We start from the raw sequence: 13,016 nt of genomic DNA, 5'->3' as shown, positions 1-13,016 counted from the left end.
TCTTCCTGTCAATGAACACAGATGGTTTGAATGAACTCTGTGATTGTATGAGGTCTCATTTTCATATGATACTGTTTCTGAATAAAGAGGACCCAAAAGCTGCCCAAAAAATGTATGGTTTGGAGAACTGTCAAAGAATCTGCTACTATCTGGCAGATCCGATATGTGATTCAATTCTGGACAGTTGCTATTTAAATTTTATATACTACTTAGATTTTTTAATCACTACAGACCATCAACAATACTCTCGTGTTAATGTAAATGAAGTATAAATGCCTTAAGATCTTCAAGGAGTTTCCTTAGAAATTTACGTGTCTAATTATACAGAAGCATTTAGTATAATAGTACTTCAAGTATAGATGATAATTAAATCTTGAGGTTGGATCATTACCTATTTCTTTTCAAAATGATCTGTTCTAACACACTTTCTTTTTGCAATCACATACATATCCTTTTTTCATCCATGATTAATTTATCTACACATCAGTTTCCTTTAATGTACAAATTCCTTATGATAAGTCATATTGTACAATGGAATAACCATCATCCCCTCCTCTGAATTACAGTTTCCAATTGAAGTCTATAGCTGCTGGAGAAATACTGAAGTGTATGTAGGCATTTGCTAAACTAGCAAAACCAAAATGACATTTCAAAGCAACAGTCTTCATCTGATAGTTGAAATCACCATCTTGCACCTTATACAGAAATTGAGAAGGACCACAATGGTTGCAAACACAGGAGATTGAGCTATTATACAATGAAAGACAACATGAAATTACTTCTTGGACAAGAGCAGCAGACAGCTGGCTTCATGAAGTAGTGTAAAGTGATGTGTAAGTATGAGACAAAATTCAAAATAATACCCATACACGTAATGATTAACCTGGCATTTAAAAAAAAAAACACCCACACACATCTGCAGGACACAAACATTTAGACACCATATAAGTTCTGAAAATAAAACTAATGTCAGCTAAGAATGAAGTGCAAAGAACTCAATGAAGTGCAAAGAACTCAATGAAAATAAGTTAACTTGGGGCATGTCACACGAGCTCCTTATAGAGCACAAAATAAAATTTGCATTGGTGCCTCAATGGCACAAGAAATTAAAGAATCAGCTTTAAACAGCACAAGGAGTTATGTAATCTAATGCACAAGACTAGTAAGAACAACAGACGTATCAGAACAGTATAAACTACAAACATATCTGCTGTATAATTACATTATAAAGAAAGAATTCTTCAGACTGACAAAAATGATCAAACTTTGGCTAATAGTTCATATGAGAGGCTGTTGTTGCATGTATTAATTCATCCATTATTTTACAAACTTTATCACAGAACCGAAATGATGAAATGTTTTAAAATGTACTCTAGCACAGAAAAACATGCTAGCTATTATAGATATAATCAGATCACTTAAACATTCAAATGTTCCCGATTTTTTAAACATCCTAAAAGTAGCCATGACCTGTTATGGATCAACATACAACATGTTATGTTGGTAGAAGGATATTACCCATGCTGGTAATATTAGTAATAACAGTAGTAGAAAAGCCATAAAATTTTGTTTTCTAAAAAAAATTTTGGAATGATATATATAAAAATGCCATTCTACAATGATTTATGCCTACATAGAAAATTATTCCTCTCAACATTTTATATTGTTGTCAAAACCAGCTACAAAAAGATATAGCAAATGCCATTCTAAAACTGCTTGCAGGTAAAAATAGCAAATCAGTCTTATTGCTTTTCAGAATATTTCAAAAGGCAAGGAAATTATGGAAGTACCATCCAAAAAGAGGAATCTCTTACTTGTAAGGATAATACAAGTATGATTTAACAAATACAGCCAAATGCCAGGCTGCAATTCTGAAACAGTTTACTAACAGTTTATAGATTCTCTATGAGATGCAACAAGAATCTACGTCAAAAAATTTAATATTATACTTTAAAGCTTTCATGACTTTGCTGAGAAACAGCAGCCACTTTACGGCAGGGAAAAAATGCACCACTTAGACAAACACAGAGTGAGAATACTGTATCGGATTCAGGCAATAACGTAGAACTGCCCCTCACAATGCTGTACTCTCTACAGGTGAAGGTGAGCGCACTGGTGTTGGAAGCGGTATCTGGCAACGGCCCTCCTCTATGGGTTGAAGTGGAGGCTGATTTGCTGATGGGGTCAGTGCTTCCGGTGTTGTTGACTCAGACGAGCTAGGACTCCGACCTAATAAAAATTTAATTGGCAAAACTGTAGTGCTTACAGGTATGCTTGTTGTCATAAAATATAATTTACAAATTACATTAAAGTTATAATGGCACAGTACAAATACACAAGGCAACTCATCTTTGCAAATCACAGAATCAGGGTTGATTTTTCAGTGGAGTTGGATGTTCAGTGGGAAATGAAATGAGCGTATGGAATTGTTGGCCAAGAGGCGTATCCCGGGAAGTTCGATAACCAAGTGCAAGTCTTATTTCAGTCAACGCCACATTGGGCGATTTGCATGCTGGTGGTGATGAAATTATGATGAGGACAACACAACACCCAGTCCAAGAGCAGAGAAAATCTCAAACCCAGCTGGGAATCAAACCCGGGCCCACTTGCACGTGAAGCAAGCACCCGCTTAAGCACGCAGCCGTTCAGTGGGATTTAACACGAATATGAAGTAAGATGAATTATTGTGCTGGGAGATCACCTTTGAAACTCTAGTTGTTATAATAACAAGAAACTTAAGAATCACACAGTCCAATACAATTTTTGTGAAAAGACACCTCTGGCATCTTGCACTAGATATATGTAGTATTTCTGAGATAAAATGGCGTTTTGGGTACCTTCATGATCAACTTTTCCATCACAACTACTACTTTTCTGGCACATACATATTCATGAAAATACTGTATACAAACTTTAAAGACATGTGAATCAAGCTTATAGTGTATTATTATAGCTACCACCTCTATTGGGGCCTCACAACATGCTAATTTACATAGGTTACCAATTATTAATAATATTGGTATGGATGCAGCTCCACAGTGTCAGTATTGGCTCTTGAGGAAAAAAAATTTGGCAACCACTTGTCCAGATATTCAAAGTATCACCATCAACGGCCTGTGCTGCAGCTTCTTTCAAAGCTTATCACTGCCTCCTTCAAACTTGCGGGACTTTGTTTACATTTTCATAGTGGCATTATTCTGTATTAATGATTATGAAATTTCTGGGGAAACTAACTATTCACAATTAACAACAGAAGATTTTAAAATGTTATGTCCAAATCCTTTTGACATGCAATTATGTTTTCATCTTTTACCACCCATTGATTCTGTCGTGCTGTGGAACAAATGCTGAATCTCATGTACCCTTATGTCACTGACATGATCAGTTATCTTGCATGCTGGCAACTTTATTGTGCAAAAACTTTGTCAAAACACTTTAGTGACATTGCATAGTGAAGCAGAGTCTACATCAACACAAAGAGAGCAAGATACTTCAAACTCCTTAATTTCTTCTCCTCAGGATAGAAGTGTGTAGTACACTAACTGAGACAATCTGAGAATTATAATGAAGAGTAATGGCTTCAGAAGTCTAAATGGGATGGGGCCATAAGGAGTTCAATACACCATACTAAGTTCAGCCATTCCATATCAATCTCATGGTCCTACCACTATGGTTATTCACCATTTCTCACATCCCACAGACCTCTCCCCATGGAAGCCATGTAATGCAGCTAATTTAACATAAAACTAACTTGTTCGGCTCATCCTCTGGGATTGTCTTAGATGCAAAATTTACCTAGGTACACTACAAACAACATAATTTAATCCACATTGAAAAAGTTAAACACTGAAATGACAAGTCTCCTCCAACACCACTCCCACTGGACAAATCTCTTACAACAGCACCTCCCCCTTATCATCCAGTCCCTTCTCCTCGTCAATGTTTTCCACATATTCCTTTCAGATTCTGCGCAGAACGTCCTCATTCCTTACCTTATCAGTCCACCTAATTTTCAACATTCATCTGTAGCACCACATCTAATGCTTTGATTCTCTTCTGTTCCGATTTTCCCCCAGTCCATGTTTCTCCACCATAAAGTGCTGTGTTCCAGACATACAGTCTCAGAAATTTCTTGCTCAAATTAAGGCCTATGTTTGATACCTGCAGAATTCTCTTGGCCAGGAATGTCCTTTTTCCCAGTGCTAGTCTTGCTTTTAATGTCCTCCTTGCTCCGTCCCTCATTGGTTATTTTGCTGCCTAGGTAGTAGAATTCCTTAACTTCATCTACTTTGTGACCATCAATCCTGATGTTAATTTTCTAACTGTTCTCATTTCTCATTCAGCAGATCATTTAAGTCATCTTCATTTTCACTCAGGATAGCAATGTCATCAGAAAATCTTGTCATTGATATTCTTTAACCTTGCATTTTAATTCCACTCTTGAACCTTTCTTTTATTTCCATCATTGCTTCTTCGATGTACAGATTGAACAGTAGGAGGCATCAGCTATTACCAACTGAAATCAGGACTCCACTGACCTGGCCATGGTTTTCCAGTCGTCTATGGTCCAACCAATATGGTCAAAAGCCCAGGAGAGGCATTGCAGGTGGTGTCTTGCTGTTAACGAAGGCGCTCGCGTCAGTCATCTGACGCCATTGCCCGTAAGCACACAATTTCAATGCAGTGTAGTAACGGATCTGTTCATCATACGTCCCTCATTAATTTCTGCCGTTATTTCACAGTGTCACTTGTCTGTCAGCACTGACAACTCTATGCATACACTGCTGCTCTCAGTTGTTAACTGCCTAACGATTTTCAAAATAAAATGTCCCATTCATCTAGCTCCAGCTACCATTCTGCATACAAAGTCTGTGAATTCCCATTGTTAGGGCATAATCACATCGGAAACCTGTTCACATGAGTACAAATGAAAGCTCTGCCGATTCACTGCCCTTTTATACCTCGAGTACGCAAGACCAATATCATCTGTATATACGCATATCGCTGTCCCACGACTTGTCACCTCACTGCATGTCATGGGTGTCAATCTATTGAAGAAATATGTAAATTACTTTATTATCTCTCACGTTTGGAGACTAAGGATCTCCTCTATAAATATCAACAGAGTTTGCGAAACTCTGAGCAATGTAGTCAAAGTGTCCAGGTTGGTGTCGTGCTCCTTGATTTACGGAAGGCATTCAGTACAGTTCTGCACCGCTGTATTGTGAACAAAATATGACCTTATGAAGTATACGATAATATTTGTGACTGGATTCAGGTCGTCTTTGCAGACCGAACTGTGTCTGTAATAGGATGAAACAGAGACACACACAAGAGTAAATTTTGGGAGCAGCTCAAGAGTGTTTATTTTTATTCTGTTATTTTACATGTCTAGTTCTGTATGACCAAATTGAGGAGCAAATCTAAATGGCCATGGAATGTGTCAGTACGTGAAACTGCAACAAGAAAGTAATAACAGATAAAATAAAATGTTTCTGAATCCTAAAAAGACAACAATCTATAATGTTATATATACACAAACAACAATATGACATAGGAAACAGCTTAATCAAGGAACTCCTACAGAAGAGAAGGAGTGACTCATGATGAAACTCTTCAGTTTACATTTGAAAGTGCATGGATTACTGCTAAGATTTTTGAATTCTTGTGCTAGCTTATTGAAAATGGTTGCAGCAGAATATTTTGTATCTTTCTGCATGACAGCCAGGGAGGTACAACCCTGATAAAGACTGGATTTCTACCTTGTATTAACTGAGTGAAAGCTGCTAATTTAGGTGTGTGTATATGTATAGGCCAATGTCAAAAGACCCAGATTAATGAACAGGAGTCAACAAGAGGCCCGAATTCACAGCACTTATTGCCCAAACCACCCGTTTCTGAGCCAAAACTATCTTTTGGGAATGGGAATTTACCCCAAAATATAATATCATACATCATAAGCAAATGAAAATAAGCAAAGTACAGTACTTTTCTTGTCAAACTACCACTTACTTCAGATAGCATTCTAATAGTAAAAATGGTAGCATAAAGTCTTTGAACAATGTCCTGAATGTAGGCTTTCCATGATAGTTCACTATGTATCTGAACAAACAGGAATTTTAACTGTTCAGTTTCACTAATCATATGCCCATTCTGCAACACCAAAATGTCAGGTTTTGTTGAATTGTATATTAGAAACTGCAAAAACTGAGATTTACTGTGATTTTGTGTTAGTTTATTTTCAACAAGACATGAACTTTTATCTTGAACTGAACTATTTTAAACAGTGCCAACATCGCGCACAACACCCTTTGCTACCAAGCTAGTGTCATCAGCAAACAGAAATATTTTAGAATAACCTGTAAAACTATGAGGCTCATCATTTATATAAATAAAGACCACGAGTGGCCCCTGCACCGACCCCTGAAGCACCCCCAATTAACCATGCCCCACTCGGACCCCCACCCCATAGCTGTTCTCAACACTGTGGAGAATGACCTTTTGCTGTCTGTCCTTAAAGAGGTGAACCAATTGTGATCTACTCCCCATATTCCACAATGGTCCAACTTCTGAGCAATATTCTGTGGTCAACAAAATGAAACATCCTAATTACATAAAAAAAAAGGATGCCTAGTGTTTGAAATATTTTGTTTAATCCATTGAGTAGCTCACTGAGAAAACAGAATATACGCAGCCATTTCTAAAAGGTTGTTCAGAGACGATGCTGCAGTCTATACAGAGGCTGCAATGCCTAAAGACTTTTGCAAAACGTAAGATGATTGGTGCAAGGACTGACAGTTGACCCTGAAAGTACATAAATATTACACCTAAAAAGATGAAGATATTCAATACTGTTCAATTACTCGAGTTGTGATAACTCACAGGAAACAGCAACAACTATAAAATACCTTGAAGTAACCATCCAGATCAATCTACCTATTTCTTTAGAAGAATTTTAGGGAAATTTAATTCATTCATGAAAGAAGTGGCTTACATAACACTTTTAAGACCAATAATTCAGCATTGTTCCTTAGGTTGGGACATTTACCAGGTCGGATTAACACAGAGTTATCCAAAAGTACCGCTGGGGTTACAGAAGATGGTGTGGAAACTACAAGACATACAGAAAATAAACACTACCTGTGGACAGAGATTCGTTCCAAGTTTTAGCGCTTTATGGGCATCATTTGTGACATGGTAAATGTCAATATATGCAGGCAATTCAGTGAAATCACTGCTGCTGTGGCAGGAAGGTCCAATGCCAGCAGTACACTTTGAAAATTTGTTCACAGATGGCCCATCTACAGGCACTAACTAATCTGATGTAACAATACAGAGCGGATAATTTTTCAAAACGTTCCAATATGCCTGCCCCCTAGTGGCGCACTCTGCAACAATGCCACGACATGTATTACGAAACAATACTTTAAGATATGTTCTATCCATGGATCTACTTCCATTTTTCTTTAAGTTATAGTTTTCGCACAGTCATCTTCTGAAGCCCGGGAGATACTTATGAATAGCCCCACAAAGAAGAGAAGATCAGGGCCACATTTTGTCATGGGATTGTTTAGCATATGTGAGAGCATTACAGAGATTCTCTTTTAGAGAGATTCTCAACAAACTTCAGCAACAAACACTCAGAGAGGTGATTTAAATCGCCTCTATAAGAAGAGTCAGGCAATGTATTACTTCCTGCTTAATATCCAATGCAAAATGGCCACAATGAGAAAATCAGTAATTAGGTCATATAGAGATTTATTATGTGTTGTTCTTCCATGCCCCATTCTAGAATGGAATTTCTGATTTATTCACTAGACCAGCAGCGGAGTGTGCTGATTTTTCGAAGGTATCGTGTAAGTACACCCATTAACCTATGATCACACGAGAAAAAAAAAAAAATTTGAGTTTGACAGGACAGAGAACTAACTGAAATACTTTACTGACATATAAATTATGATATAGACTGTTTCAAATCGGTACGTAAAAACATAGCTGTATTTCATATTACATCTACAGAAGTTGCCTTTAAAATTTGAAACATGTATGGAAACTAAATTAAACAACTATTACAATGCAGCAAGAAAAAGACAGTTTGAAATTAACGAAGAAATGAATGTTGGTGAGAGACAGTCTGAAAAAGTTTGTAAGACTGTTGCTGGATAGGTTGCACTGAAAAATAATTGTTAAGAAAAGAATTTTATACTCTGTGCCATTTCAGAGATAATTGGCATTGAAGATAGCCAATGAGGGCATTGTGTGTGCAAATTCAAGTGTTCTTTGTTTGGCTTTCTAAAACAAAACAAGAGAGAGATACAAAATTTGGACAGATAAAGGTTGAGCAGTCTCTTGTGCAACCGTCTACACCAAGATAACAACTGACTCAAACTGTACCTGGTGGGCCTCTTGAATTGGTGCACATAATTGTCCGATAGCTTAACTTTAATGCTAATTAACTCAGAAATGGCACAACATACTGAACTTTTTTCTTAACAATTATTTCTCAACACAACCTATCACGCAACACCCTTACAAGTTTTCAGGTTGTTTATAGCTACTTTGTATAAATAATAATAGACTACTACTATACACAAACACATGTGCACTATAACCTCTTCCAATACAATATGTAATTAAAATAATACTTTTGTTTACCACCATGGTACTCCGTATCAGTAGTATTTTTCTCTGTATTAAGATGCACATTCAATTAAGATTCAACTCATTATGTTATATGCACAATACTTAGGCTTTCATAAATTTACCTGATTAGTCAGCTACCTTTTACGAATGAACTATTAATAGTTATTTCAGCATCCACAGTTATTAGCTCTTGCCAGAAATAATAATTCATTTGTAACTTGGGAAAATTAATCACTATTCTCTGAAGAGAAGAAGAGGTATTGAGGCCAGACAGGCACGAAAGAAGACCAAATGTTGGCTTAACTAAGTTTATGGACAATGCTGCAAAAATTTTGGTGAACTCAGATTAGTTAGTTAGTTTTTTGCATGTTCAGCAATCACAACTGCAACCTCTCACTATGGTGTGGAATGAGTCAGTTCATATCGTCTCACACTCACATTCCAATAACATTCAGCAAAAGCTATTTCAGGATGTCGATCACTGTTTACAACAAGAAATACTTTGTTTACTTCAGTCTAGCAGAGGAAAATAATGTTACTGTAATTGGCAAAACATTACAATACAACTTAGCACATAAATCGTGAAATACTTACCCGTATAATTAAATATATCGAACTCTAGATCCTTTGGCAGTGGTTTATCTACTGAAAGGTGCATTGCTAGTCCTTCCAACCAAACCTCCATAACCTCAAATGGAGGCCTGTATAAAAAAAAAAAGAAAAAGTCAGTCTCATAATACATTCAAAACTCCAACTAATACTATCAGGGTATGAGGACATTAAGAAGCGGTATTTCCATAGATGTTCCTACAGTTATTTCCATCAAAGGAAGTTTGTTCCTTCAAGAAACATTACTGTGGGTAAATTTAGATACATGACTGCCACTTCGCTCACAAGTCAGACAGGTAGAGTAGTGTTTTATTACAAAATATGTGTTGAATATACTTTGGATTTGCCAAAATTAAATATATCAAACACCTTGTTAAATATGAGATGAATTCTTAATTTCAGTCATGTTTTACAAAAACAGCAATGGGAACGTATTTTTCCTATTCATTAACAAGCTGTCTGATCACATTGGAAAAGTTTTCAAGTATGGGATTTAAATAATTTTGGAGCTACCAAGAAAATACGTGAATTCCTTGTAACTGCAAAACATTTGTACGCAATATGGAGATCACTGAAGAAAATTTTGTGGAACTAATGTTTTAGCCTAGAGAATCATGAAAACATGTCTACAGCACCAATAGAAATATATAACCACAATAATTTTAACAGGAAAGAAGGGGGAATTTAATAAAATAAAATATGGATTCCAACTTTGTAGCAATACAGTAATTCTAACGATTTGCTACTTGTATTTGAGAACTATGTTATTTGTCAGAAATAATCAAATGCTTTTGTCATCACATGACAAATTGTGGTGCTCTGTAGCTCATACTATGACTATTAATTTGAGGGACCCTCAGCTTTCGACACAGTTGCCAGTTAAAACAAACAAACTGGAAATACTGCCCACAGAAGAGAACAAAACTTAAGTAGATGGTGTCATATGTTACCATCACAATGAAGTTTCTTGCAGAACAACAAAATACTTATGATGAAGCTGTGATTTTAAAATTTAAATTGGGACTGTAAAAATACTGTATAGGTAGTAGGCATAATTTACTATTACATGAATGAGATTTTCACTCTGCAGCGGAGTGTGCGCTGATATGAAACTTCCTGGCAGATTAAAACTGTGTGCCCGACCAAGACTCGAACTCGGGACCTTTGCCTTTCGCGGGCAAGTGCTCTACCATCTGAGCTACCGAAGCACGACTCATGCCCGGTACTCACAGATTTACTTCTGCCAGTATCTCGTCTCCTACCTTCCAAACTTTACAGAAGCTCTCCTGCGAACCTCGCAGAACCAGCACTCCTGAAAGAAAGGATACTGCAGAGACATGGATTAGCCACAGCCTGGGGGATGTTTCCAGAATGAGATTTCATATCAGCGCACACTCCGCTGCAGAGTGAAAATCTCATTCTGGAAACATCCCCCAGGCTGTGGCTAAGCCATGTCTCCGCAGTATCCTTTCTTTCAGGAGTGCTGGTTCTGCAAGGTTCGCAGGAGAGCTTCTGTAAAGTTTGGAAGGTAGGAGACGAGATACTGGCAGAAGTAAATCTGTGAGTACCGGGCGTGAGTCGTGCTTCGGTAGCTCAGATGGTAGAGCACTTGCCCGCGAAAGGCAAAGGTCCAGAGTTCGAGTCTCGGTCAGGCACACAGTTTTAATCTGCCAGGAAGTTTCTTACTATTACATGTTCCATATATTTCATTGTCTTGGTTTGGGAAGAATAGCCACTATAGCTAACACTAAATACACACATCAAAAAAAAGTTTTGCATCACCTCAGTTCTGAGAGTTCCAGAACCTGTACAGAAAAGGAACAGAGATCAACATAAACATCATTTCTGCCCTTTTTACTGCTCATGAACACCATAAATTGTGTGCTGTACCATCATACAGCGAGATCTTCAGAGGTGTTGGTCCAGATTGCTGCACACATTGGTACCTCTAATATCTAGTAGCATGTCCTCTTGCATTGATGCATGCCTGTATTTGCTGTGGCAGTGTATGCACAAGTTCATCAAGGCACTGTTGTTCCAGATTGTTCCACTTCTCAATGGTGATTCGGCATACGTCCCCCAGAGAGACTGGTGGGTCATGTCATCCATAAACAGCCCTTTTCAATCTATCACAGGCACATTGGATGGGGTTCATGTCTGGAGAACATGCTGGCCACTCTAGTCGAGCGATGTCGTTATCCTGGGAAGTCCTTCACAAGATATGCATGATGGGGGCACGAATTATTGCCCACGCAGACAAATTTCTTGCCAATATGCTGCTGATATGGTTGCACCATCAGTCGGAGTATGGCATTCACATATCGTACAGCCATTACGGCCCCTCCCATAACCACCAGCAGCGTACGTCGGCACCACATAATGCCACCCCAAAAAAGCAGGGAACCTCCATCTTGCTGCACTTGCTGGACAGTGTGTCTAAGGAGGTCAGCCTGACCGAGTTGCCTCCAAACACATCTCTGACGATTGTCTGGTTGAAGGCATGTGCGAGACTCATCAGTGAAGACAATGTGATGCCAATCCTCAGCAGTCCATTTGGCATGTTGTTGGTACAGATGGACCCAAGTTGCATGGTCTCATGGTGCAAAGATGGACCTCGCCATGGCCGTTGGGAGTGAAGCTGCGCATCATGCAGCCTATTGCGCACAGTTTGAGTCTTAACCACATCCTGTGGCTGCACGAAAAGCATTATTCAACATAATGGCACTGCTGTCAGGGTTCCTTCGAGCCACAATCTGTCGGTAGTGGTCATCTACTGCAGTAGCAGCCCTTGGGCGGCCTGAGCAAGGCATGTCATCGACAGTTCCTGTCTCTCTGTATCTCCTCCATGTCCGAACAACATAACTTTGGTTCACTCCGAGATACCTGGACACTTCCCTTGTTGAGAGCCTTTCCTGGTACCCAGTAACAATGCTGATGCGATCGAACCGCGGTATTGACCATCTAAGCATGGTTGAACAACAGATAACATGAGTCGTGTACCTCCTTCTGATGGAATGACTGTAACTGATCGACTGTCGGACCTCCTCTGTCAAAGACACTGCTCATGCATGGTTGTTTATATCTTTGGGCAGGTTTAGTGACATCTCTGAACAATCAAAGGGACTGTGATTGTGATACAATATCCATAGTCAACTTCTATCTTAAGGAGTTCTGGGAATCGGGGTGATGTGAAATTTTTTTTTTGTGTGTGTAGTTTTATACACTGACCACAGCCTCTCAGCTTAGCTGTTTTAACAAAGGAATTGCATCTTGCGTGCAGTACAGTAAATGTAGATACTGCAGAATCAGCACTAACACAAAAAGCATTTTTGTCAATATTAACTGTTAGTGGGTACTGAGCCCTACCACAGTCTCCACGACAATTTTTTTGATGTTCCATTTCATGACACCAATGTAGTCTCATGGCCTTGGAAGAAAGATCACTTCTAAACCTCAAATGAAATTGCTCAAGACACTAATTCTCATTTACTGATAGAATTCAAGTACCTCAAGCAGAGGATGATTTAAAAGAGCCTCTGATCACTTCCAACTGTTGCTATAGTAAGTGTCTCTTGGGAGTGTGATAACCATCAGAATACAATCATTCTCACGACTTTCACAATGAGACTTTTAGAGGCTGTTAAAGCTAATTATTAACACATCTACAATTCCCACACTATTATGAAAAGGATAGACTGCTACTCATTGTAAAGATGACGCGCTGAGTTGTAGACAAGCAGAACAAAAAGACCACTACGCAATCA

At 38.3% G+C, this 13,016-nt stretch overlaps 1 protein-coding gene across 1 annotated transcript in view; it reads right to left on the bottom strand.

Moving 5' to 3' along the window:
* Positions 1-1,989: 1,989 nt before the first annotated feature.
* Positions 1,990-13,016, bottom strand: part of LOC126203522 (LIM domain kinase 1) — a 170,525-nt gene continuing 159,498 nt past the window's right edge. Inside the window, exons 13-14 of the mRNA XM_049937846.1 lie at positions 9,238-9,344; positions 1,990-2,229 (exon numbers count right to left, since the gene is read on the bottom strand). Of these exons, the coding sequence (XP_049793803.1) occupies positions 2,075-2,229; positions 9,238-9,344 (262 nt within the window). The 3' untranslated portion in view covers positions 1,990-2,074. The remainder of the gene's footprint in view (positions 2,230-9,237; positions 9,345-13,016) is intronic.

Source organism: Schistocerca nitens, chromosome 9, assembly GCF_023898315.1.
Source record: "Schistocerca nitens isolate TAMUIC-IGC-003100 chromosome 9, iqSchNite1.1, whole genome shotgun sequence".
NCBI classification, from domain to species: Eukaryota; Metazoa; Arthropoda; class Insecta; order Orthoptera; family Acrididae; genus Schistocerca; species Schistocerca nitens.
Note: the sequence above shows the minus strand (reverse complement) of the source record. Positions and strands in the feature narration are given on the sequence as shown.